This window comes from Protopterus annectens, chromosome 1.part0, assembly GCF_019279795.1.
Source record: "Protopterus annectens isolate FY-2018-M chromosome 1.part0, PAN1.0, whole genome shotgun sequence".
In the NCBI taxonomy this organism is placed as follows: domain Eukaryota; kingdom Metazoa; phylum Chordata; order Ceratodontiformes; family Protopteridae; genus Protopterus; species Protopterus annectens.
This window is the reverse complement of record NC_056725.1, coordinates 1226957760-1226985603: the sequence shown is the minus strand read 5'-3', so window position 1 is coordinate 1226985603 and position 27844 is coordinate 1226957760. Positions and strand designations below refer to the sequence as shown.

The window sequence follows — 27844 nt, the reverse complement described above, 5'->3', positions numbered from 1 at the left end:
AGGTATGTAAGAGCTTTTCTCCCGTTCTGTGGATTGGGGAAGAATGTAGGAAGGTGGATAGCCTGATTTAAAGAGACTCTGGATACCACCTTAGGCATAAATGTAGGATTTGTTCTCATGGACACTCTATCTTGATGGAAGATCAGGAAGGGTTGTACTGCCATTAATGCTTGTAGTTCAGAGACCCTTCTTGCTGAAGTTATTGCCAGCAGGAAGGCAGTCTTCCAGGATAAGTATTGCAAGTCTGCTGTAGCTGCTGGCTCGAAAGGAGGCAGAGTCAGTTTTTCTAGCACAAAGTTCAAGTCCCATGCTGGCAATGGAGGATTCCTGGGAGGTTTTACATTTTTAATTCCCCTCAGAAACTGTCTGAGCAGAGGATGCGAGAAGACAGGAGGATCCAAGCTGTATTGTGCTGAAATAGCTGATGCATGTATCTTGATGGAGGAATAGGACAGGCCTGTGTGGTAGAGCTCAGCCAAGTACTCCAGGATGTTGGCTATGTTCACCAGTGTCACATCTTGCCCTTTGCAGCACTCCAGATGAGATATCTTTTCCATTTTGCTGCATAATTCTTTCTTGTTGAAGGTCTACGAGCCTCCAGGATTATGTCCTTAACCCTTTGGGATAAATTTGGGTTAATTTCTGTCATGTAATGTTCCAGGCAGTTAGCTGCAGAGTTTTTAGGCTTGGATGCAGAATGTTGTAGTTGTTCTGTGTCAGCAGTAATGGGATCAGTGGTAGTTTCCATATTTGTTCCCTGGACATGCTCCTCAGTAGTGGGTACCAATGTTGTCTTGGCCAGTCTGGGGCTATCAGAATGATCCTTGGACGTTCCTCTTTGATCTTGAGAAGCACCTTGTGCATCAAAGGAAGTGGTGGGAATGCGTATGCTGTCAGGCTTTTCCAACTGAAGGATAAGGAGTCCACCTTCCAAGCAAGTGGGTGGTAAGTCCTTGTGCAGAATTTCTTCAACTGGTGATTGTATGGGGATGCAAACAAGTCTATTTGTGGTAATCCCCATTTTCTTGTGATGGCTTTGAAGATGTCCGGATGCAGCATCCATTCGTGGGCATCTGTTATAGTTCTGCTTAATATGTCTGCTAGAATGTTTTCCTTCCCTGGTACATAATTGCCTGTAACTGAAGGTTGTAACCCAGAGCCACATCCCATAGGTCTAGTGCCAGCCGGCATAGGGGGTATGAGTGTGTGCCTCCCTGTTTGTTGATGTACCACATAACTGTGGTGTTGTCTGTCCTTATCAACAGCTAGCCTTCGTGGAGAAGAGGTCTGAATGCCTGGATTGCCAATTTTACTGCCATCATTTCTTTTAGATTTATGTGCAGATGCAGTTGGTCTTGAGTCCATAGGCCTTGAATGCACTTGTCCATTATGTGTGCCCCCCAACCGAGGTCTGAGGCATCTGTCGTGATAGTTTGTCTTGGATGACTTTTGCTGAAGGGCAGTCCTGTGTTTGATTGACAGGCCTGAGCCCACCATAAGAACTCTTGCTTCAGGCATGGGATCATTGGAATTTTGGTTTCCAGGCTGTGCTTGTGCTGAGACCACAAATTCTTTAGGTACCACTGTAGCTTTCTCATATGAAGCCTGGCATGAGGGACCAAAATTATGCAGGATGCCATGAAGCCTAGAGCTTGTAACACTTTTCTTGCAGTTAGATGGCTCTGCTTTGTTAATGCCAAGAAGTAGAGAGGAAGTTGTTCTTTCTTTTCTGCAGTTAGGAATGCCATTTGTTTTGATGTGTCCAGTTCTGCACCCAGAAAGGTTATTATTTGGGATGGAATCAGCCTTGACTTTTTTGTATTGACTGTGTATCCCAGGGCTTGTAGCAGGTAGATGACTCTTTGTAAGTCTTCTGTTAATTTGTTTTTGTTGTCCGCTTGTAACAGGCAGTTGTCCAGGTAGGGATAGATTTGAATTCCCTGAAGTCTGCAATGAGCGATTACTGATGCCAGGCATTTCGTGAACACTCTGGGCGCAGTAGATAAGCCAAAGGGCAATGCTGAGAATTGATAATGCTCTGATCCTGCAAGAAATCTGAGGTATCTTCTGCAAATTGGTCTTATGGGGACGTGCAGGTATGCCTCCTTGAGATCTAGAGTTACCAGCCAAGACTCCTTGCCCAGCATGGGAAGAAGCTGCTGTAGAGTCAGCATTTTGAATTTTGGAACAATGAGGAATGTGTTTAGAGTGGACAGATCTAGAATAGGCCTCCATTTGTTTTCTTTTCTTGGTACCAGGAAGAGCCTGGAGTAAAATCCCTTCCCTTGCTCCATAGATGGTACCTTTCCACAGCTCTCATTCTTAATAATTGAGATATTTGTTTTAGAGCTTCTGCCCTTTGAGTAGGTGGTAGGTTTGGCATTCCTCTCTTTCCTGGTAGAGTATGGAAATGGAACCTGTAACCTTGGTCTATAGTTTGCAAAATCCATTTTTCTCTTGTAATGCAGTGCCAGTTTCTTGAAAATAAGGTTAGCTTTCCGCCTGAGGGTGCTTCTAGTTGTTCCCTGGTAGGCGGTGCCACCGCCAAGTCACTGTGATTGAGTTGTTGTAGTGGTGGTGGCTGTGTCCGTGCCTCGTTGGTTGTTACCCTGCCACTGGCGACCCTGTAGGCACCCCTGGATTGGTTTCTGCCTCTAGAGCCTATTCCTGCCTCTTTGTGCCTTAGAGGACTCGGAAAGGACCAATTCTTGGAGGGCCAATTCCTGCTAAACCTTGGAGGTTGAACTTGTAAGAAATCTTTACTGTTTGCACAGATTTTGCTTTCTCTTCCATCTTTTCAGAACCTGCTGTGGGGGCACCAAATAAATTGACCTTGTCCATAGGTGCATCCAAAAGCTTAGATTTGATATGGTCTGGTAATGCCTGTTCTTTCAACCATGCATGCCTCCTGATAACTGTGCCCGTCATGGCTGATCTAAAGGAAGCCTCCAGTGCATCATAGCCACATTTTAAAGAATGGTTACTAACCTGCTGAATGTTATGTAACATTTCTTGAACATACTTTTATCTAAAGATTCTTCAGAGGACAGCTTTTTAGTCAATTGGTCAAGCATAAACTCTTGATATTGAATCATATGAAATTGGCAGTTCAAAGCTCTAGCTGACAAAGTAGCAGAGGTGTAAACTTTTACCCCATCTCTAAGGACCTGGAATCCCTTTCAGAGGGGGTTTTTAGAAGAAGTAGCTGCTACAGCTTTAGGGCCCTGAGAGAGAGTCTCTGGATCTGCAAAAGGGGCCTTATATAAGTGGTGATGAGTGTCCGGGACCCTGTAGTACCTATCTGGTTTAGCAGGAGCCGGAGGTAAAGTATCAGGAGAAGTGCAAGCATCATTAAATGCATCATCAACAACAGATAGAACTGGAGGAATAGCTAAAGGCCTATGCTGTGGTAAGTGTAGAAAGGTCCTAAGCCTTTTTCTTGAGTCTGAGAAATCTTGGCCCTGCCACTGGAATTGTTCCTCATAGCATGCAAGGTTTCCCCAAAGGAAAATTCCTCAGGAGGAGAGGCTGAAGGGATGGACTCCTCAGCATCGGAGTCTTCGTAAGGAGAATAAGAAGCCTCAGGAGGATCTGAATGTTCTGAATCATCAGAAGAATCATCTGTGGCTACTGGCTCAGGGGCTCTGCTCTAGGCCTCTTTTCTGGAGGAGGGAGAGAGGCCCTGTCTGGATGAGGCTGGGATCCACGGATTAAAGTGATGAGATCCTGTGCCAAAGAAAGCATATGGGAGCTGGTGCTGGGCCTGTGAGAGGGGGGCTTGGCAGGCACTGGTTTGGAAGTTTTGGCTGCTTTAGCCCTGGCAAAGGCCTTAATAGACATAGCTGAAGGAGGCCTAGCAGCTCCACGTGCAGGAGTAGAAATATCTAGTGGAATGGTGTCTGATAAATCCTGTGAAATCGCAACAGAAGGCTGGATTTCAGAAGCCGTTTCTACCAGAATAGAAGAGGCCTCGGTAGAAGGCAAGTTATCGGCTGAAGAAAGAACCGCTTGCTCGGTTTCGGCCGAAACCGAGACACTCGTGGATTGCTTGGCCGTGGTTTCAGCCGAAACCACGGACCGCGAGTGTCGGCCCTTTTCTTTGCGTTTTTTAGTTATTTGCGTAGTCGGAGGATCCGACGGCATAATGTAGGCAAAATCGGAGCCGAAAATCTGTTCAGCAAAGTCCGAGCGACGTCTCAGTGTCCGCCGGTTAAAAGAAGCACAGGCTAGACAAGCTGCTACGTCGTGGTCTGGGCCTAAACAGTGTATGCAATAGGAGTGGAAATCTTTATGAGGTATTTGTTTCCCACAAGATAAACAGTTATTAACTTTCTCTGACATCGGCTGAGGCAAGAAAGAGTCCCCAACGGGGTACTTAGCTTTATAGAAGTCTTCAAAGTAGTATTCGGTAGTAGTAATCTCTGGATCTGACCGACCGGCACTTGCGAACAGCTTCTGCTTCGGGTGCCACGCGGCAAGAAAGACTGAGGAAAATGGCGTCGGCTGATGCCTTTATACCCGAAAACTGCCGCAATGACGTCGGGTGAAGTGCGCCACCAGCCGAAGCCAGACCCAGACTTTGGAATCCGGCCGACCGAAGGGCTGCCTGACGACAGGACAACCCATTTGTAAGGACTGCAGATGCATCCTTGAAGGACATCAGCTCGAATGTCACACTGATGGGGGAAGGGATGTGAATTTAACATGTGTACCAATAACACTTTGTTTTACAGCACAATAAACCACTCCCATGCCTGATAAAAAGTATATATATATATTTAGAAAGCTTGTGAGGAAATTATTACTCTATTTTTGTTTTACTTGGATCGCTTGTCTGTGTACTTAATAAAGGATTTTCGACTGGAAACAGACTGCCTGCCTTGCTTGGATTACTTTTGAATACTTAGTAATGCTGTAGAATTATATATTTTCTATTATTACTTTTTGACTTGACGAGTTTACGTTCGCTACTTCTACTACTATTGTCTGATCTGATTAATATACAGTGATTAACTAGAAATATATGGACTGAAACTCTTCCACACAGAGAAGTTTCTTACACTGTTTTGGAGAACCTAACATGCTTACTGCTGCCCCTAGACAAAGGGTCCCCCTGTTCATAGTCTGTTATATCCCTAAGGATTTTTTCTTTTTTCTTTCCTTAGGTTGTATTTCCAAATTAGTCAATTTAGTGCTTAGTTTCTTAAGACATAAAGAATAAGTGGGCTGTCCCTCAAATTCCTTAGCTTGTTCGCTTAACTTAGTGATAGCAACAATTTCTGCATCTATAATTCTGTCATGAAAGCCCATCAGTATCTCCACAAATTGCACTGTAGTTTTTTTGCTGTGCCTCCCTCCATTGCTGAAGTAGGGCCTGGTCAGGATTGTTCACCATTGGTTGGGTTCTGACTTGCAAACTTCTGGGTGTTACCCCTTTAACTGTATAGGCCTTAAACAGTTTATAATGCCATACATTGTTCCTAAGGGAATGCATATGTTTAGTTAGAGTGGCAAACACAGCTTCAGATGTATCACTCTTATTGACCGGTGTGGCCCCATTCTCTGAATTGGAATCCATCCCAATGCCAAAAATTGCTAAGTCCTCACTATCGGAGGATAGTCCCTTAATCAAATTTAAATTCTTCATAATGAATGAGCATCAAATGGAATATATATATATGTGATCCCAGATCTGACAATATAGTGGACAATATCAACCTCTGGTGACTTGCCAGGACAAAATCAGCCTAAGCTTACCACTTTGATCAGATCCTGTATATCTAAATCATCCATACAGACATATACCAACAATTCCAGGATGGCACCGCTGAGTCCTACTTCCTCTCTACCAGTGCTGAGTCCACTATAACTCACGTCTAAGTAATCAAATCATGTAGTCATTCCTCATAATGATCCTCCTTCCAATATGGACATCAACCCCCCCGCATTCAAATATGATGGAAAAATAATAATAATTTATTAAACTTAGCAATAGAAGGTAGATGGAAAACCTAGGTATTGAGACAAACCGGTCAAGGGAATTGATCCTATGTGGATGAACTGATAGCCAATAGATAAACCAGCTACAATAAAGACTAATAAGTCTCTAGGGATTATTATAGTAGTATACTCAAAAACTCTGTATATGGATCCCAGTATCCACAGAACTACAAAAAAATTAGAAAATAATGTAAACCCTAAAAGCATATGGAGCCTGCTGACCAGGAATACATTAAGATACCTAACCATACATCTTGATATGCATTAACAGACATACGGTCCATTCAATATTAATAATCGTGAATTATAATCCTACTCCTATAATACATATAAAAAGATTTTCCCACCTGCTATTTGAATCTATTAGGATGCCTAATTGCAAAGTAAAAGTTACCTGTCTTGGCTAACAGCCAATCAGCATATGGCCCTCTTATGTATTAATTACCAATCATTTAGATGTTCAGAATATTTAGACATTTCAATCATTTCTTGCCTTAGGTGTTAACTTGTCATGATTCTACATATAAAGAGATACACATCCATTTCTCTAAAAAAGGTGACGGGACTCTAGAAGGGACTGGGTCCACTGAAGGAGAATATCTGGTTATCGGAAGACAAGAAATAGCAGGTGTCAAATCCGATGTTTTCAGAGCCACATCGGAAGCACTCTGATCTGATATAACTTTAGTCATTCTAGGTTTCAGATCCAATAGTGTAGTCGGATCCAAGGTATCTGTCTTCTTTAGTTTTGGATCCGAGGTTGAGGTCAGATCAAAGGATTTAATTTTCTTTCGTTTAGGATCCGAGGGAGTTGACATTTTTCTGAAGATGTACTAGAGGAGGGGGAAGCTCCAGATAATGCCCCACTAAAGGAAGAGGGAAGCAACCCCCTAAGGATCAACTTGTTTTTACATTCAACCAGAGCTCTAGGGTTGAAAGCATGACATACTGCACAATTTTTCTGTAGGTGGAGTGGACCCAAACAGTACACACAAAGGGTGTGGGCTTCAGAGAAAGGAATTTTGTGTCCACATTTCTCACATTTTTTAAACCCAGCCGGGCTTTTGTCTTTATCAGCCATACTGAAGAAAAACAATGTAGTTCACAGACAGTTTATGAAACGAAACAATTTTTAAATACCAGACAGAAGTTTTTTTTTTTTTTGTTTTTTTTTAATTAAAGCGGAAAAGGCAGGAATACCATTTCAGGAATACCAACAATGGTATTAGAGAACTACAGAACTGTAAAAGAAAGTATACTAGCAATAGTATATGAAAGAGTACAACCATACTAAAAGAGGGGAAAGTTTGCTTAACAATATAAGAAAACTAAAATTTAGAAGGAATTAGAACTATAGATATTCAAATATAAAGACAGGAATGAAAAATATCGTTTTTGAGAAAAACAAGCACTTATCTGCTTGAGAGAAGCTCGCACCACCTCTTTCGCTTTCAAGTGGCAAACAAGATCTGAGATAATTGGAGTTGGTGCATTGTGGGTAAGGGACAACTCCGCCCATGCATCCACTTTACTCCATCCAGGAGTTGTTTCCCCTCTAGTTAAATGCTTAATTTAGCTAACAATAACAAAACACTAACTACTACCTAAAGCCTTCAATTTTCCATTACAGGCAGCAAAAGATGACCAAATATTCCACCATATTGCAACTGAAATTGCATATGTTATTCTGTGTAGGAATGCGTCTCAGAGTGAATGGGTTACACGAGTAACTAGTTCGGAATGGATACTAGAAAGCTCACAAAATGCCTGCCAAGCTAAGAAGTTTCAAATGAACATTATAAACAAACACGTAGGCCATTCAGAAAAATGACAGCTTCATAACACAGCAATAAAGTTTGGATGATAATGAAATAAGTTACTAGCAATTACCATCAAGAAGGCATAATAAAACCTTCAAGTGCTTTATCTGAAAATATGTAAATATATCACAACAGGCATTTTAGCTGCTTAAATTTAAAACATGTCTCAGAAAGCCAGTGAAAACTAAACACTGACAGTGTTTCCAGTGTGAGCCTAAGAAGCCACTGGTTAACAGCACTGCTAGCTGCAGAAGCAAAGCAACTGAAATTGTAGTGTTTTGGCCTAATAATATGAGGAAACGGACTGAAATAGGACAGAAGGGCAAGATGAAAAATATCAATAGCAGCCCTCATCAGGTCATTTTGCAGTAACAAAATATAAATCAATTGTAGTCATCTAGAATAAAGCAAATAAAATATTACTACAAAACATTCTAGTTTAAGTTTCCAGAGAAAAAATTAACTGTGTTCTATTCCAAAGTGAAATGAGAAACAATTAAGTGGTCAAACTGATTAGGCTGATAATCACAAGTTTGCCTGTGAATGAATGAATGAAGTCTAAGTACAGTGCAATGTCAGAAGTTGTGTGTGTGTGTGTGTGTGTGTGTGTGTGTGTGTGTGTGTGTGTGTGTGTGTGTGTGTGTGTGTGTGTGTATGTATGCATATATATATATATATATATATATATATATATATATATATATATATAGGGGTCCATATCAGAAGAATGAAAACTCACAAGGGGGATGTCAAAATAACGAGCCAGGAACATCAAAAACCCAGAAGGTAGAACAACACAGACCTTGACGTGGGGAGTGTGGTACAGTGGGGATTGGAGTTTTGCTCCTTTTCCCACTATGATGCAATCTTGGAGTTTGTATACATAATTAGCAGGGGGTGCTGGAGGGGCTTGTCCCCCTTGCAAAAATGCAGATGTGTTTTGTTTTTTGACCTTATGAGTTTTTGGTGTTCACTCTTGTGACCTTTTGTCCTTCTGATAGGGACACACACACAAGTGTGTGTGTGTGTGTGTGTGTGTGTTGGGGGAGGAACACAGACATGGCAGAATGTTTTTTTTTTTCCCTGAAAAAAATGCTTTATTAGTTTATATTTTCCCCATCAAGTTTCCAAACCAAACCTTAACCAAGCTAACTAAGTAAGTGATTGACATTTCTTTGTCTGACTTTCTAAATATGATTTGGTTCAACCATTTCCAGGGAGAAAGCATAGGATCAATGGGCCAGTTAATAGTGGAATTCATAAGAATGACGGTCTTTCCAAATGAGGAGTCATCAGGAGCAGAGCCATAGGGATGGCAGGTCTTGCATTCCTACTCTCTAGCACAAGGAATCCAGGATCCTCAGCAGTTCATTCCCAGGAGAAGGATGAGGGCAGAGAAGAAATACAGCCTACCAAAAAACTGGACGGGGTTGTTGTGTTCATCAGATGCACAAGGTAATGAGTTAGCAGTAGGCATATTCAGCTGATAAGGCACAAATGCTAAAGGCACTACATGTCTAACTTGTGGATCTTTCCTGTGGATCCACTTAGCATGGAGACCCAAAGGACTACTCAACCTAGGTCAATGAGCCTTCCTTAACCTGGGGAGAGACCAGAACATACTGACTTCCCAGTCATTACTAGGGGGCTCAAAGGAATACTCTGCATAAGCTGTCTAGGTTCTGTCAAGCTTGAGAACAATGCTACTACTTTGAGAGGTACATATCAAGGTGGCTGCTGAGAGTGCAGCTAATTGTGGATAAAACATCAATAAGTTATTATTCTTGGAATAGCTTACAGCTTTCAAGGAGTGTGAGACCATATTATGAAAGGACTTTACTAGGGCGGACTTTGGACAATGCCTGGACTTTTGATCCCTTAGCTTCTTTTGTTTCACTAAAATTAGCCCAAGACTGTATAAAGAGCGCATCTGCTGGGCCCTAAATTGGCAAAAACCAACAGTCAATAACGGAATTTGTGACAGTTGCAAAAGTGCTTAAATTGTTATAACTCTCTAATGCAATATAATTAGTGTCAGTACAGTCCAAGCTTGAAATTTGTTTACCAGCAATAACAATCTGAATACTTCTGCATTTTAGGCACTGAACACAGGCACTCAAGATTCAGACTATGCAAGAAGAGGAAAAGAAATGGGGAGTAAAAATTCTGAGTATACCCAGTATGACAGGAAAGGCACCAGCAAGATATATCACCCAATAATGTGGGAGCAAAAACATTTTAGGAGTGTAATAGAGACTGGGCTATCAGAACAGGGCATCCTAACAGCCACATAACTGCGGAGAGAACAAATATCATGGCAGAGTAAAACAGCAGGAAAATATTACATAAAGGTCAAGGGACATCTTACAGGGTCTGTAAATTTCAAAACAAAAGAAAAGACAGCAGGAGACCAACATAGCAAAGCAACATCAATAAACTCCTTTCTTAAAAGCAAGAGGCATATAACTAATCACTTTGTGGTTACATTTATAAAGCTATAATCATACAAAACAATTTAACACAGAAACTAGGAAATAATTAAAAATATTTATGGGCTAGTAATATATAATTAAAACTCCACAACGGACAAAAAAACTAAAGCAAAAGTTATGACTTACCTTAAACATGAGTCGAGCAGCATCCAGAAAATTGTGGGCTTTGCGATAAAGTTCAATGGCATCTAGGATTTTATTCTTCTCCAGCAAATGAGATGCATACTTGGCCAGAAGAGGACCAATTTCTTTCATGTTATGATTCTTTGCTAATTCAATGGCTTTATTCCACTAAAATCAATGAAAAATGAGTTTGTTACTTGCACTGCTTAAAGACCAAACATGCACACACTACTCTGAATAACTACAAAGGTTTCCACAATGCTTCCATTTTTACTGAACTTTGAGGAAAAGACTTTGCTTAAGCCTCCTAGTCTTGTTAATTTTCGTATCTGCCAAAATGCAGAACATAATGGATACATTCTCATTATACCAGCAAATCTATGAGTGGACATTCAATAGTTGGTTTACAGCTGGGTTCATGTTCTCTTCCATTTTGATTCAGTAAGTCTTTTTTTTTTTCATTGTAGCTATCCAGCACCATGGTGTAGAGGGATAAAGTCCTGGCTGTGGCCCAAACAACCTAGGATGGATTAGCAGCTAAGGTGTCTGAGGCATTGATATAGGAAGGATAGGTGTGGTCATCTTGCTGGGTAGGGTGTGCCTCATGGTTGATCTCTTGTAGGGGCTGGGGGGACACAGAGGGGTGTTGTCCTTATGGTTGATGGCACTGCCTAGGTAACCTGATGAAGCGCACCTGTGTGCGTGAAAGCGCTCGTTCTTTATCAAATAAAATAGTTTTATACGTTGTTCGTGGTGGTTCCTAGCAGTTCTTCTTGTCTTCAGGTTGATGGCACTGCCTGAGTTGCCACAGAGGTGGAACGATATGCCAACATTCTCCACTGCATATCTACTTCTGGATGATACAAGTGCACTCAAAGGGAGGTGAATGTAGGGCATGGAAAAACAATGTTCAGCAGCAGTATGACACTATCTCCTGTAATCGCCCCATCAGTCCTGAACCTGGGTCAGAGTTAATCTGGAGGGGGAAAGTGAGCCTGATAGACCCAGTGGACAAAGGAGACCCTGGGGACAGATGATGGTCAGTAGTGATAAGTACAAAGAGGGGAAATAAGTTATTTTTTTCACTGAACCTCATACATTCCAGGCTGCATCATAATCTACCAAAAGTTGTGACATCAAACTCCACACTCTGAAGATGCATCAAAGACCTTTGCTTGCCAGTTCATCTCCTTGTCCACTAACTGAGCATACTTCCTGCTTATCAAGAAAAAACAATGAAGATTTCACATCTACTTAGTAAGAAAGTGATATGCACGTAAACACTTAATTGACTTAAAGGAACTTCAACAATATAAAAGTACAGTTGTGTACACTTACCATAAAGGTAGATGTTCAAGTGTATTCACTGTTGCAGTCATCACACTTGGGTTATCTGCCTGCAGGTAGCCCTCAATCGGTCTGAATACCAGAGACTTAGTATTTCTGCGTCAGATGCTGTCGCTCCAGGACTGACGTCAAGTCGTCAGGGGTATAGAACAGGCAGCTGATGCCATTACATCAGTTTTTCTTGCCTCAAATGTCAGGAGCCCCCCAAAAAGGGAGCTAGGTTATGATGGGGAAAACACCACCAGTAAAAAGTAAATACCAATACCCCAGAAGAGGTTAGTAATAGCCATAGATAGGGGAGAGAGAGAAAACCAGGGGGGTGGACGGAGGGAAACCAGGACTGCAACAGTGAATACACTCCCAACATCTACATTTATGGTAAGTGTACACAACTGTACTATGTTCTTCGTGTTTCACTGTTGCAGTCATCACACTTGGGTGGATTCCCAAAGCTGAAGAAGGGTGGAGGCAGTCAAGAAGAGTTAGGGATGGCTAGTCTGCCTTGCAAGTCTGCTGTAGCAAATCCTGCCCTGGATTTGGAAAAGATAGGCAGATGGTAATGCTTGGTGAAGGTGTGTACAGAACTCCAGGTAGCAGCCTCCAGGATGTCCCTGGTAGGGACTCCCCTAAGAAATGCTGTAGAGGTAGACGTTGCCCTAGTGGAATGTGTTCTGACCCCCTGAGGGGTTGGTTTCCCATGATGCTTGTAGCAGAAATGGATGCAATGTGCTATCCATTTGGAAATAATTTGTTTTGAAATGGCCTTGCCCTCTTCCCCTATTGCAAAGCTGACTAGTAGCTGGTCAGATTTTCTGAAGGGCTTAGTCCTATCAAGGTAGAATCTGAGCTGTCTATACATGTCTAAGGAGTGCAGGATCCTTTCCCCTTTATTTTGAGGATTAGGGAAGAAGGTTGACAAATGAATGGATTGATTGAGAGTCACACTGGACACCACTTTAGGCATAAAGGAAGGGTTAGTCCTGAGGGAAACCCTGGCAGCATGGAAAATAATGAAGGGTTCCACAGCCATCAGTGCTTGTAGCTCAGACACTCTTCTAGCTGAAGTGATGGCTAGAAGCAAGGCTGTTTTCCAAGAGAGGAATTTTAACTCTGCTAATGCAGTAGGTTCAAAGGGGGAAGAGTGAGCTTTTCCAGTACAAGTTAAGGTCCCAAGTAGGGGTGGGTGCTCTCCTTGGTGGCCTTAAGTTGTTTACCCCTCTCAGGGACTGTTTGATAAGAGGGTGCGAGAAGAGAGGTGGCTCAGTGTTGTAATGAGCAAAAATGGCTGAGGCATGTATCTTAATGGAAGAGACGAACAGGCCTTTGTGGAGTAGATCTGCTAAGTAATCCAGGATAAGAGGCAGAGAGGGCAGTGCTGTGTCCTCTCCTTTAGCATGAATCCATGATCAGAACCTTTTCCACTTATCAGCATAGGATTTTCTTGTACTGGGTCTTCTGGCTTCAAGAATGACATCCAGCACCTGTTTGCTTAAGGTCGCTGGGGGAGAATTCAAGGAATAAGCCAGGCTGCAAGATATAAGGTTTGCAGTTGTGGATGCAGAATCTGTCCCTCCTGCTGAAAGAGGAGGGTTGGATTCTGGTGTAGGTGCCAGGGTGGCACTGATGTCAGCTGTGCAGGAGTGGGTGCCAGTGCTGGCATAGCCAGTCCGGGGCAATCAGAATTGTCCTTGGTCTGTCCTGTTTTACCTTGAGTAATGCTCTTGAACGGAGGGGCAGAGGGGGAAAGGCACAGACTGAGAGATTTACCCACTGAAAAGATAGGGCATCCACTTTCCAGGCCCTGCTGTGAGGATTCCTGGTGCAGAATTTGCTGAGCTGGTGGTTGTAGGGGGAGGCAAAGAGATCCACCTCTGGGGTCTCCCATTTCTGGATCAGAAGGTTGAAGGTGCTGTGCTCCAACTGCCACTCGTGGGTCTAGGAGGTTTCTGCTAAAGTCGTCTGCCAATAAGTTTTGTTTGCCTGGCAGGAATTGAGCTTGCAGATGGACTTGAATGTCAAAGGCCGTGTTCCACAGGGCCATGCCTAGCCTGCAGATTGGGTAGGAATACTCCCCCCCCCCTGCTTGTTGATGTACCACATAACTGTGGTGTTGTCTGTTTTTATTAGCAGTTGTCCTGGAAAGATTAGGGATCTGAAAACTGTCAGGGCATTCTGTACAGCTAGCATCTCCTTTTGGTAGAAGTGTAGATAAATTTGACTTGGGCTCCAGTAGCCCTGAATGCATGTTCTGTCCATGTGTGCCCCCAGGCATAGTCTGATGCATCTGTGGTTAGGGTCTGGGTGGCTTGGGGTTGAGTAAAAGGCAGTCCCTTGTTGTGGTTGCATTCTTCTGCCTACCAGAGGAACTCTGTCCTTAGACAGGGTATGATAGGAATGACTGTTTGCAGGTCCTGAGAATGTTGACACCAAAGATTTTTTAAGTACCGTTGGAATTTCTTCGTATGCAGTCTTGCATATGGAATCAGCAGTATACATGAGGCCATGCACTCTAGGGCTTGCAGTATTTTTCTTGCAGATAGCTGGGTTCTGGTGGCAATTTGTTTGAAGTAGTCTGTCAGATAGACTTGTTTTTCTCAGGTGAGGAATGCCATCTGGGAAGTTGTGTCCAAGCTTGCTCCCAGGAATACAATCTTTTGACTGGGTACCAGTTTTGATTTATTTTCGTTGATGGATGTACCCCAAGGAAGTGAGAAGGTTTTTCACAAATGTCAGGTGCTGCAGCAACAATTCCTGACTGTCCGCCTGAATCAGGCAGTCATCCAAGTATGGGTAAATTTGGATATTTCTCTGCCTGCAGTATGCAATGGCTGGAGCCAGGCATTTTGTGAATACTCTGGGATCAGTAGATAAGCCAAAGGGAAGTGCAGAGAACTGATAATGCATAGACCCTGCCCTGAAACGTAGATACTTCCTGCATGATTCCCTTATGGGGATATGCAGATAGGCTTCTTTTAAGTCTAGGGTGACTAACCCGGTATCCTTGGCTAGCACAGGAAGAAGCTGTTGCAGGGTAAGCATTTTGAATTTTGGTACTACCAGGAAGGTGTTGAGAATGGAAAGATCCAGGATTGGGTGCCATGAGCCCTCTTTCCTGGGTACCAGGAAGAGTCTGGAGTAGAATCCTTGACCCCTCTGTTCTACCGGAACCAGCTGAATAGCTCTGATATTGAGCAGGGAAAATACTTGGTTTTGAGCCTCTGCCCACTGGTTTGGAGGAAGGTCTGGAAACCTGTTTGGGATTGGCAGTGAATGGAAAAAAAATTGTATCCCTGGGATACAATGTTGAGGACCCACCAGTCCTGAGTGATGGACATCCAGTTTTTTGCATGAAGGGCCAGTTTTCCTCCTAAGGGCACAAGCAATTGGGCAGGGCCGGGGTGTAGAGTAAAGAAGTCATTATGAGCTTTTTTTGGCTTACCACTCCCTGCTTTAGGAGTGGGAGCACTACATTGCTTAGATCTCTGCATACCCTGAGACTGAAGTCTGGGTGGTCTTTTTCCCCTGGGTCTGGTTTGAGAGGGTCTGGAAAGGACCAGTGTTTGGAAGGGCAATGCCTACTGAATCTAGGGGGTTGCACTTGTAAGAATTCTTTAACAGTCTGCATAGACTTATCTTTTTCTTCCTTCTTTTTAAGAACCTCTTCTGCTTTGGTGCCAAACAAACAGTCCTTATTCAAAGGAGATTCTAGTAACTTTGATTTGACATGGTCTGGCAAGGTCTGTTCCTTCAGCCAGGCATGTCTTCTCAGTACAGAGCCAGTGACAGCTGCCCACCGAAATGCTTCTAGGGCGTCAAAGCCACACTGCAAAGTATGCTTGCTGACTTGGCTTGCAGAGTGCATAAGCTCCTGCAATTTTTTATTTTCCGCACAGTCTGAAAATGTTGCCACTTTTTGCTTAATAAGTTCCATAATATGTTGCTGGTACTTCAGCATGTGAAACTGACAATTCAATGCCCTAACAGCAAGAGTTGCAGAGGTATATACCTTCGTACCCCATCTGTCCAAAGCTCTGAAATCCCAGTCCAAAGGGGTGGGATTCTTGGCTGTAGTAGCCTTGATACCTTTAGGCCCCTGGGAAATGATCTCTGGGTCAGCAGTAGGATTCTTGAAAAGAAATTTTTGAGTGTCAGGTACTCTGTAGTACCTGTCTGGTTTCCTAGGAGCAGGAGGTAAAGTGTCAGGAGTAAGACTGGATTCCATAAAAATATCATCCAGGACAGGGGGTATTGCTAAGGGCCTGTGTTGAGGCAGCTCTAGAAATTCTCTGAGTCTCTTTTTGGACTGAGGATAGTCTTGGCATTCTCAGTGGAAATGCTCTCGTAAGGTATGCAAGGTTTCACCAAAAGAAAAATAGTAAGTTTTGTACCTACCATAAATGTAGATGTTCGAGTGTTCACACTGCTGCAGTCATCACACTTGGGTTATCTGCCGTCAGGCAGTCCCGCAGTCAGCCCGAGTTCCAAAGTCTTGGTCCAGAGTCGGTTGCTGTCACTTCTTCCCTGACGTCAGTGCGACAGGGGTATAAAAGAGGCAGCCAACGCCATTTTCTTCAGTTTTTTTTGCCCCAGATGTCAGGTGCCCCCAAATAGGAAGGCAATACATAATCCTAAGTAAATTACACAAGTAGAAAACAATAGCTACAGCTGTAAGCAAATACACCATATAGAAACACATCTTAGAGATTGTATAAACAGGGAGCTATAGATAAAACACAGGAAAGAAGAGGGGAAGGTGGGAGGGTAACCTGGACTGCAGCAGTGTGAACACTCGAACATCTACATTTATGGTAGGTACAAAACTGTACTATGTTCATCGTGTTACACTGCTGCAGTCATCACACTTGGGTTGAATCCCAAAGTTAAGGCTGGGCGGTTGGCACTAAACAGGGTTTAGAGAAGCTAGTAGGCCCTGCAAAATTGTAGTGGCAAAGCCAGCTCTGGTTTTTGAGTATAGAGGTAAGTGGTAATGCTTGGTGAAAATGTGCACTGAACTCCAAGTTGCAGCTTCCAAAATATCCTTGGTTGGTACCCCTCTGAGGAAGGCTGCTGATGTTGCTGTATCTCTGGTGGAATGAGGCCTAATGTTACCAGGTACAGGTTTCCCATGGTGTGTGTAGCAGAAATGGATACAATGTCCTATCCATTTTGAAATTATCTGTTTTGATATAGGCTTTCCTTGAGATCCTGCAGCATAGGATACAAAGAGCTGATCAGATTTTCTGAAAACCTTTGTTTTGTCCAAGTAGAAACGTAATTGCCTGTGAATGTCCAAAGAGTGTAGAAGCCTTTCGCCTTTATTCTGGGGGTTTGGATAAAAGGTGGGTAAATGAATGGTTTGGTTTAGAGCCACACTGGATACTACCTCTGGCATAAAGGAAGGGTTAGTTCGTAAAGAGACTCTGTCTTGATGAAAAATGATGAAAGGCTCCACTGCCATTAGGGCCTGTAGCTCTGAGACTCTTCGTGCTGAAGTTATTGCTAGCAGCAGGGCAGTTTTCCATGATAAAAATTGTAAATCAGCTGAAAAAGCTGTCTCGAAGGGCAGTAGCGTAAGTTTTTCCAAAACAAAATTGAGGTCCCAAGTTGGTGTTGGTGCTCTTCGGGGCGGTCGTATGTTCTTAGCCCCTCTGAGGTACTGTCTTAATAATGGATGTGAAAAAATAGGAGGATCCATGTTGTAATGAGCTGAAATAGCTGAAGCGTGGGTCTTTATAGATGAAAAGGAAAGGCCTTTGTGCAACATCTCAGTTAAATATTGCAGAATCTGAGGAATATTTGGGACAAGAGGATTTTGGCCTTTAGCCTGGTTCCAGGCGCAGAATCTTTTCCATTTGTCTGAGTAGGTTTTCCTGGCCTCCAGAATGACATCCATAACAGCGGTAGAGAGAAGTGTTGACTGGTTGCTTAGATAATCTGCCATGCAGCCAGATTTAAAGTCTTGAGCTGGCTGTGTAGAATCTGATTGTTTTGCTGAGTCAGCAGGTGAGGAATTTGAGGTAAAATCCATGGTGGACCTTGAGCCATGTTCCTTAATATTGGATACCAGTGTTGGCGTGGCCAGTCTGGAGCAATGAGTATCACTTGTGGCCTCTCTAATCTGGCTTTTAGCAGCACCTTTGCCAGAAGAGGCAGTGGAGGAAAGGCATACACTGTTAGTGTTTTCCAACTGAATGAGAGGGCGTCCACTTTCCAAGCTAGTGTGTGGTATGTCCTTGTGCAAAACTTTCACAGTTGGTAGTTTTGGGGGGAGGCAAACAGATCTATGTCTGGGCTCCCCCATTTTTGAGTTATCATTGTGAATACTTGTGGGTCTAGTTTCCACTCGTGAGGATCCATGATATTTCTTCTTAGTTTGTCTGCCAATGTATTTTTCTTTCCTGGCAGGAATTGTGCCTGTAGTTGAACTTGGTAGGTCAGTGCTGTGTTCCACAAAGTCATTGCTTGCCTGCATAGGGGGCAGGAATGTGTTCCCCCTTGTTTGTTTATGTACCACATCACTGTGGTGTTGTCAGTCTTTATTAGAAGTTGTCCTGGATGTAGGAGGTCCTTGAAAGCTGTTAGGGCATTTTGTACAGCTAGCATCCCTTTTTGATTGATGTGGAGATGCATTTGATCTACATACCATTTGCCCTGAATACACTGTCCTGTCATGTGTGCTCCCCATGCGTAATCCGATGCATCTGTTGTCATTGTTTGCCTGGCTGTGGGCAAGATGAAAGGTTGACCCTTGTTGAGGTGACATGCCTGAGCCCACCATAGAAACTCCTGTTGAAGGCAGGGAATTAGTGGTATTATTGTTTCCAAGCTGTGGCTGTGTTGAGTCCATATGCTTTTCAGGTACCATTGTAATTTCCTCATATGCAGTTTGGCATATGGTATTAGTAGTATGCAAGATGCCATGAATCCCAAGGCCTGCAGAATTTTTCTTGCAGGGAGTTGGGGCTTTGTTGCCATCATTTTGAAGTATTGAGTCAGTTGTCCTTGCTTGTCTGGTGTGAGATAAGCCATCTGGGCCATTGTATTTAAGCTGGCACCCAGGAATATTATATCTTGTGAGGGCACTAGTTTTGACTTCTTTTCATTTACTGTGTACCCTAGGCAACTTAGTAGGTTTTTTACAAATGCCAGATGTTTTAAAAGAATGTCCTTGCTGTCTGCTTGAATAAGGTAGTCGTCCAGGTATGGATATATTTGGATTCCTCTTTGTCTGCAGTATGCAATTACTGGTGCCAGGCATTTTCTGAAGACCCTGGGTGCAGAAGATAAGCCAAAGGGCAGTGCAGAGAATTGGTAATGAGTTGTACCTGCTATAAATCGGAGGTATCTTCTGCAATTTTGTCTGATAGGGACATGCAGGTATGCCTCCTTGAGGTCCAACATTACTAGCCAAGCCTTCTTGCCCAGCATGGGAAGAAGCTGCTGTAGTGTGAGCATCTTGAATTTGGGTACTTCCAGGTATGTGTTTAGAATTGAAAGGTCCAGAATGGGTCTCCAGGCTTTGTCCTTTCAGGAAACAGAAAGAGTCTTGAGTAAAATCCTTGTCCTTGCTCCTGTATAGGAACTTGTTGAATGGCTCTCATGTCCATAAGTGCTGTAATTTGTCTTTGAGCCACTGCCCATTGATTTGATGGCAGGTTTGGTATTCCTTTTATCCTTGGTGAAGTGTGAAAGTGGAACCTGTATCCTTGAGTTACAATATTTAGGACCCATTTGTCTTTTGTGATGATGTGCCAATTGTCTGCAAAAAGTGCAAGTTTTCCTCCCTAGGGAGCTGCTAAGAGTGATTTGCTTGGCAGTCTGAGGGGTAAGTCATTGTGTTTGTCTTCTGATAGTTTGAGACCTGTCCTCTCCTCCTTTCTGGGTTGTGGCACCCCATTGTCGTGGCTTGTAAGAGCCTTGTGGCTGACCTCTGCCCCTTGGGCATCTGTATTTGCCCCTCTGTGGTCTGTCAGAAGTTGGAACTGACCAGTTTTTTGGTTGGCCAATTTCTGCTGAAACGAGGGGGTTGAACCTGTAAAAAATCCTTGACCATCTGCATAGATTTTGCCTTATCCTCCATTTTCTTTAAAACCTCTTCAGCTTTCACACCAAATAAAACATCCTGCTGTAAGGGTGCATCCAATAACTTTGCTTTAACATGATCAGGTAAAGTTTGTTCTTTTAACCAAGCATGCCTACGAATGACAGACCCTGTTACAGCTGCTCTGCAAGTAGCTTCCAATGAATCAAATCTACATTGCAAAGTATGTTTTCCCACTTGTTCTGCTGCATGCAACTAATCTTGCATTTCCTTGTAATCAGGCTGCTCTGTATGTGTGCTCATTTTTTGTTTTAATTGAGACATCAAATATTGTTGATATTTCAGCATGTGAAACTGGTAATTTAAGGCCCTCATAGCTAGAGTAGCTGAGGTATATACTTTCTTTCCCCATCTGTCTAGTGCTCTAAAATCCCTTTCAGACAGTACAGGATTTTTAGCAATAGAGGCCTTAACCCCTTTGGGACCCTGGGAAATGGTTTCTGGATCAGCAACAGGGCTTTTATATAGGAATTTATGTGAGTCAGGGACTCTGTAGTATCTGTCTGGTTTGGCTGGTGCAGGAGGTAATGAATCTGGGTTAAGGCTAGATTCTGAATAAACATCATCCACAATGTCTAAGACAGGTGGAATAGCAAGGGGTCTAAGCTGGGGTAGTAAGAGGAACTCTCAGAGCAGCCTTTTCTTAGAATCAGAGTAATCCTGGCCTTCCCAGTGGAAATGTCCCCTCATGGTATGTAAAGTTTCTCCAAAAGAGTAGTCTTCTGGGGGAGATGCTGAAGGAATAGACTCTTCAGCATCAGAGTCTTCATAAGGGGGAAAAGAGTACTCCTGTTCCTCAGAAGAATCTGAGGAAATGGAAACCTGGTCAGAGGAAGCGTAGTCTTCCTCCTGTCTAGGCCTTTTGTCAGGTGGGGGATGGGAACCCCTGATTAGGGTAATTAAGTCTTCGGCCATCTTAAGCATCTGTTTCTTAGGCATGGGGCCTTGCACTGGAGACTGCTGTACAGGCTTCCTTACTTTTAATGGAGTTTTCAGTTTTGCATAGGATTTAATAGCAAGAGTAGTCGGTCTGAAGACACCTTCAGCAACTGACGGCCTTTAACTGCACCGGAATCCCCTTCAGCCATGGAGTCGGAAGGGCCTAAAAATAAAGGCTCTGGAGGCCCTGTAATCTCCGCTTGGGAGTCGGATGCAGGCTGGGGTTCTAAATCAGCGGTCGTCAGGGGCTGCATAGGCGCCTCACTGAAAACCAGAGAACTGGCGACTGGCCTAGCAGAGGCCTCGGTGTCTGGTTTGGGTCTCGGCTACCTGTCCTTATCTTTGCGCTTTTTATGCATCCCGGTCGTCGGTTGCTCTGACAGCATGGTATAATTACATTTTCTACCAAAATAATGTCGGGCGAAATCAAACAGACATTTAATAGTTCGTTTGTTAAACCTAGCACAAAACCGACAACCTGTGACGTTGGGGTCTGGGCCTAGACAAGGGATACAATAAGAGTGAAAATCCTTATGAGGTATTTGCTTCCCACAAGAAATGCAATTATTAATTTTTTCTGACATCGGACTGAGGCAAGAAAGGTTCCCCAACAGGGTACTTAGCTTTATTGAAGACTTCGGTCTGAAATTCGATTTGAAAATCTCAGGAGTCGGCCGACCGGCACTTGCGAACTGCTTCTGCTTCGGGCACCGTGCGGCAAGAAAGACTGAAGAAAATGGCGTTGGCTGCCTCTTTTATACCCCTGTCGCACTGACGTCAGGGAAGAAGCGACAGCAACCGATGCCGGACCAAGACTTTGGAACTCGGGCTGACTGTGGGACCGCCTGACGGCAGATAACCCAAGTGTGATGACTGCAGCAGTGTAACACGATGAACATCCTCTGGAGGGGAGGCAGAGGGAATGGATTCCTCTGCATCTGAATCCTCATAAGCAGATAAGGGCATGTCTTCAAAATCAGAAATTTCAGAGCCATTGGACTCCTGGTCTGTAGAAGCTGAAGGGGACTGGACTCTGTGTCTCTCAGCAAGGGAAGGCTGACTTCCCCAATCAGCGTAATAAGGTCTTCAGCCATTCTAAGCATTTGTTTTTGTGGCATGGGAGCAGGTGGATGCACATTGGTCGTCGGTTTTCTAGTCGTAGTGCATACTCTGGGCCTAAGAAACTCGGTAGTTTTGGTTAAAAAAGAAGGCGATTTGAGTCAAACATCGGTTGAGTGAATAACTGCCTCAGAAGCCGGTGCCTGCTCAGCGGCTCCGGACCCATCCAAGGTAGAGACATCTGCAGGTTCCATAGTCGATGAAGAGTCTCGTGGCATACCACGCTCCGAATGGGTCTTGGTAGAGGCCTGCGAATCCACTGAAGTGGGCATCAGGGGTGCACCTCACTGAGTACCAGTGGACTAGTGACTAGCTTAACGGAAGCGTCGTCGGCAGTTTTGGACCTATGCGGTCTATCTGTGTCTTTATCTTTACCTTTTTTTGGAATATCGGTCAGATGGCTTACCGAAGCCATTTCAGAATATGGAGATCGAGAGCGAAAGAATTTAGAGACAAAGAGAGCCCGACGACGAATGGTTTGAGCGTTAAATAAGGCACAAAACCAACAGCGAGGGATGTTGTGGTTTGGGCCTAAACAGGTAATGCAGTAAGAATGAATATCTCTGTGAGGTATTTGCTTTCCACAGGCAAGACAATTGTTAACTTTTCTGATATCGGTTAGAGCAAGAAAAAAGGATCCCCAACGTGGTACTTAGCTTTAGAAGACTTCAGGATTATTAAATTCATAAACGAAAATTCAGGTAGCGGATGAATGGCACTAGCAAACTGCTTCTGCTTCAGGCTCCTCGGCAAGAAAGACTGATGTAATGGCGTCGGCTGCCTGTTTTTATACCCCTGATGACCTGACATCAGTCCTGGAGCGACAGTATCGACGCAGAAATACTAAGGCTATGGTATTCAGGCCAACTGAGAGCTACCTGCAGGTAGGTAACCCAAGTGTGATGACTGCAACACGAAGAACATCTGGATGGAGAAGACTACACAAACACAAGGGAGTGACACATGTAGAATATTAGGGACCAAACAAGAAGAGTCCCTTCAGAGATCAACTTATACATAAGCACATATGTTGAAAGACCTCCCTTCATGGGTTTATGAGTGGGTTGAATTCCAAGCAGCAAACCTATCAGGGTGGTAGTAGACAAAGTTCAGCTAAAACTCCAAAGAATGAGATGGCTTGGTCCCTAAAGTATCAGCTTACCAAAAAAGGCAGGACTCTTAGAGAAGCACAGAGTTCTACTATGGAGGCATTCCTGAAGCAAGTAATGAAAACAGAAATTTCTCTTGTGAAACACACTCATATTCCAAAGGGTGGCTTGCTACCTGAAAGCAATAAACAATGGAGATGGCAATCCACTTTTTTTTTTTTTTTAAATACTTCATCCTCTGCATGCTGACCATCAGACTCTTGGTATTCTGACTTATTTGGTACCTATACACCTGGGTGAGCCAACTGAGAGGGGCCATCACTGAGACATCAATCAGGAATGGTTATGATTTTACAGTTTGTGCAACCCTAACACCTACACGCATGGCCAGTAACACATCCACAATTGAATTCACATCACTTCTGCCCCCCCCCCCATCCTAGTTCCAGTAAGTGTCCAGAGATGCTACTTGAACTCAAGCTGCCAGAGTCATAGTCGGGGCTTTATTCTTCTATGCTAACGGAGCTGGCTTGGTGGCTGCCAGCCCTTCCCTTGTTCTAGCAAAGGTTATAAAAACAATTTGGTCCATCTAGATTCACATATGTTTTTCAATTAAAACCTGAGCTGACAGTGTGCAGTCACAGTATGAAAGGCTCTCTCCACCCTGGTTTCCATACTAATGGAAAAAAAACAGGAAGATGAACTGACAGGTTCAGGGACAGATCAGAAACATTCTTCTGAAAGGGAAAGGACAGTTGTGTAAGTTGCACTTACCATAACAGTAGATGTTCAAATCCCTCTGTGGTGCAATAGGCTTTTGGCTATATGGGCTGTATCCTACACCTAGGATACAACTGGTCAGCTTCACAAAGCAACTTTGGCTCCCTCACACACCTTCAGTCTAACTGCTGACTGGTCAGCCCACTGGGGGAAATCAGTGGTCAGGACTTTATTGCCCATAAAGAGAGAAAGAGGACACTCATCGTTGACCAATAAAACTATAACAGAAAATGAAAAACATTTTTAAAACACATTTATTGAATTATCACCTGTGACACAGGCAAAATTTCATTTATATAAAAATAATCAAACCATATTAACAAGTTCACATTTACAAACATTACACATCACATATATTGTTCTATACAATATAATCAATCTAACCTTACATTAATTGTTCAGTTTTTGATGAAAACCAAAAATGTTGTACTGCAACAACTAGCTATATACAAAAGAAGGGGGATGGTTGATGGGTGCCATTGCTACAGTAGTGAAAACTTTGAACATTTATTGTTACAGCAAGTGCATCTTACACAACTGTGCTATGTTCATCATTCCCACTGCTGTATGAGCTTTTTGGCTATATGGGCTGATTACCAAAGCCTATCCAACCTGGGAGAAAGAAGGATAAGGATCCAGGAGCCCCTGGAGAATAGACCTAACAAAGTCAGTCCTAGAAAATAAATCCGTTTTGTAAACGTATATACAGAGGACCAAATTGCTGCCTCTAAAATGCTTCTAGATTTCACCCCTTTCCAATATGCTATCAGCAATACCAAAGCTCTAGTAGAATGTGCCTTGATACTGTTTGGAACTGATTTACTATAACAAAAGGCAGGACAGCACCTAGAAATCATCTATTCTGACAAAGGTTGTCCCTTATTTGTGTCATCGTGGGAATTCTGTGGACAATGTGGACTTTTGGCAATGTTCTGGCAACAATTAAGTTTGGTTTATTCCACTTTAAGTTCCACTGTGTCTCCCAGATAACTGGGCTACTTGGTCTGATATTTTGTTTCTGACAGCTAAAGGAATGTTTTGCATATCCTATTAATTTTGGATACTATTTAATAGCAAATTCCTAATATGATCCACTCCAGGTCCATTGGCAAACCCATTAGAGGCAGATCTGACAAAGTCATATGTGGAAGTGCAGCAGAAACACCCACAACATTAACTGGCATTATTGGGAAAAATATTTCCTGTGTGTGTGCTAATAAATTTTTAAAACTCAGGGACCATTTTTGTTAAGAAGAGAGTGATTGGATCATAATGAAACCCAAGCTTAAAGGGTTAAACAGAAACATTCTTTGTAAGAGGCAGACCTCACAGTGAAGCCCTTAACACACCCCTTTCCCCCAGGAAGAACATGTCCAGGGGTGGACTGAACCAGAGGGATGCCCCATTTTCATGTATATAAAATTCTGTAAAATTCAGTAACCAAATCAGACTAACACAGTGCTAATCTGTCTCAACACCAGTAAAGAACCTGATAGGAAGAAACAGCCTCCTAAGATTTTTTTTATTCTATTGCTTTTAACTCCTTCAACCTCCTACAGAGAGCAGGCACAACAAGAGCAGGAGAATCTATCCACAGGGGACAAACTACATAGGCTGACCCACGGTAAAAGGCCCTAGGCATTTCACTGCCTAACACCAACTGCATCTCCCCTCAAGATGTCCACCCTAAAGGTGAGACCACAGGTAACACATGCCAAGTAAAAACTCGCTGAGAAAGGGTCCAGACTATTAATGGTTTAACACCAACTACAGCTATCCTAATGGTGGGTGTTGTGCTTTGGTATTTTTCTTTGTCCCATCATAAGAAATAAACAGCTGATCACAATTTCTAAACAATTTAGCTTTATCAAGACAATATCCGAGCTGTGCTCCCGTTTCCTCCCACATCCCAAAGACATGCTGTTGGTGGATTGGACACTCTAAATTGGCCCTAGGCATGTGTTTGTGCATGTGTGTGCCTTCTGTGGAAGGTTGGGCGCCGGGCTGGCCACTCAACACCATAAAACTCCACTGCCAATCATGAGTGGACAGGTGATCCACTGTGGTGACCCCTAACAGGGAAAAGCCGAAAGAAGAAGAAGACAGTATCCGAGCTGCCTATGTATGCCTGGATTATACAGAATCATTTTTCCCTGCTTCTGAATATCTGGATAGAACACAAGATGATTGATGGCTTGATTCAAAGTAAACTCTGAAACAACTCTGGGCATAAATGAGGGATTTGTCCTTAACGAGACCTTATTGTTATGGACGACCATATTGGGCTCACCCACCACTGAGTCTGCAATTCAGATATTCTACTTACAGAAGCCAGAACAATAAGGCATACAGACTTCCATGTAATGAACCTTAAATCTGCCTGATGAGCTGGTTCAATGGGAGATAGTTAATTTTTCCAGCACAAAGTTAAGATTTCAGGAAGGAGACACCTGTTTTCTAGGAGGCCTATGATGTAAAACCCTCTTTTGACACTGTTTTACCAAAAACACAGAAAGGGGAGGATCTATGGACAGACATGCTGAAATGACTGCAAGATGTACCTTGACAGATGAATAAGAGAGGCTAGAAGAAAGTAACTCAACATAAATATTTAAGAACCAGTGCTACACAATCCCTTATATGACCCTGGTCATTGGCTAGGCACCAACTAGAAAATCTTTTCCAATTGTCAATATAAGATTTTCTAGTAGCAAGCTTTCTTGCCTCCTTTAGTACCTGCTGCACATCCTCGTGAAAGAGGAGCCCAAAAGAAAGCAAAAGTGAATCATTTAGGCAGTTAATTAAAGTTGTTTGAGAGTGATGTGTATCAAACTACCTCCATCTTGTGTGAGTAGGTCTAGTCTGTATGGAAGCTTGCAGCAATTACCCTTGGCCAATTCCATAAGAATGGAGAACCAATGTTGCCTGGACCAAAAGGGAGTCACCACAGCGATTTTTGGGGAGTCCTTCTGAATCTTCAGAATTACCCTGGATATCAGAGAAAAGGGTGGAAATGCATAAAGGAACATTCCCAACCACGGGAATAAAATGTATCCGTTTTCCAGGCTTGCTTACAAGAATCCCCGGAGCACAACTTTTTCAGTTGTTTGTTTTGAAAGGGGGCAAATATAGGTTCATAGGTAGGTACTAGGCTATTGGTCTTAGGGCCTATATAAGCCTAGCCAAACAGTACCCTGGCTTTTGCCACCCAAGAAAATGATTTTCCTGTGCCCCTATTTGAGGTGTTATCCACAACTGCATCAATCCCTGGAAGACTTCCATTCTTGAAGGTCTGTCCTGGTCATGCTCAGCTTGTCTGCCACAATATTTTGTTCTGTCAGAATTAAGCTGCTTGGAAGGTTAAACAGTGTTGTAGAGCTACCTTCTAAGTCATCATAGCCAGTCTACAGAGAGGGTATGTATCACCTGGTGCCCCCTGTTTGTGCATGAACCATATCACTGTGGTGTTGTCTGTAATCACCTGACAAGGTCCAGCGGATCATAGATGATGATGAAGAGATTTCAAGACATGGATCACAGTCAATATCTCTCTGACATTAATGTGCTTTGGTGTTTCTGATGCATTTCACAGGCCTTGCACCTTTACCCCCTGTAGAAACTGCTTCCCAAGCAAAATCTGAGGCAACTGTAGTTACAGGCACACTTGGCATCTGAGGAAAAAACAGAAGACTTGGATTTAATGCCATTTGCTTTCTCCACCAGTGCAATTCCTTTTTGACAAATCCCAAAACTTGAACTGGAAATTCCTGAAGATGAAAATGTCAGCCTGTGTACTTTTTAAAAACCAATACATTTTTCTGGCAAGGGGAATTATGAGACTCATAGAAGCCATGATCCCTAGAATCTTGAAATACTCTCTTGTATAATTCTGAGACTGTCTGGAGAAGCTGAAGAAAGTTTACAGATAAAAAATCAATTTTCTCTGAAAGAAAACCCTTTCATTGAGAGGTGCCTAGAAAGCAACACAGAAACACAAATGTTAAGTGAGCGTGT

At 43.1% G+C, this 27844-nt stretch overlaps 1 protein-coding gene across 1 annotated transcript in view; it reads right to left on the bottom strand.

Moving 5' to 3' along the window:
- The window catches only part of WDR35 (WD repeat domain 35), a 2872164-nt gene that overhangs the window by 534919 nt on the left and 2309401 nt on the right, over nucleotides 1–27844 (bottom strand). Inside the window, exon 24 of the mRNA XM_044065775.1 lies at nucleotides 10439–10603. Coding sequence (XP_043921710.1) covers nucleotides 10439–10603 — 165 coding nt within the window. The remainder of the gene's footprint in view (nucleotides 1–10438; nucleotides 10604–27844) is intronic.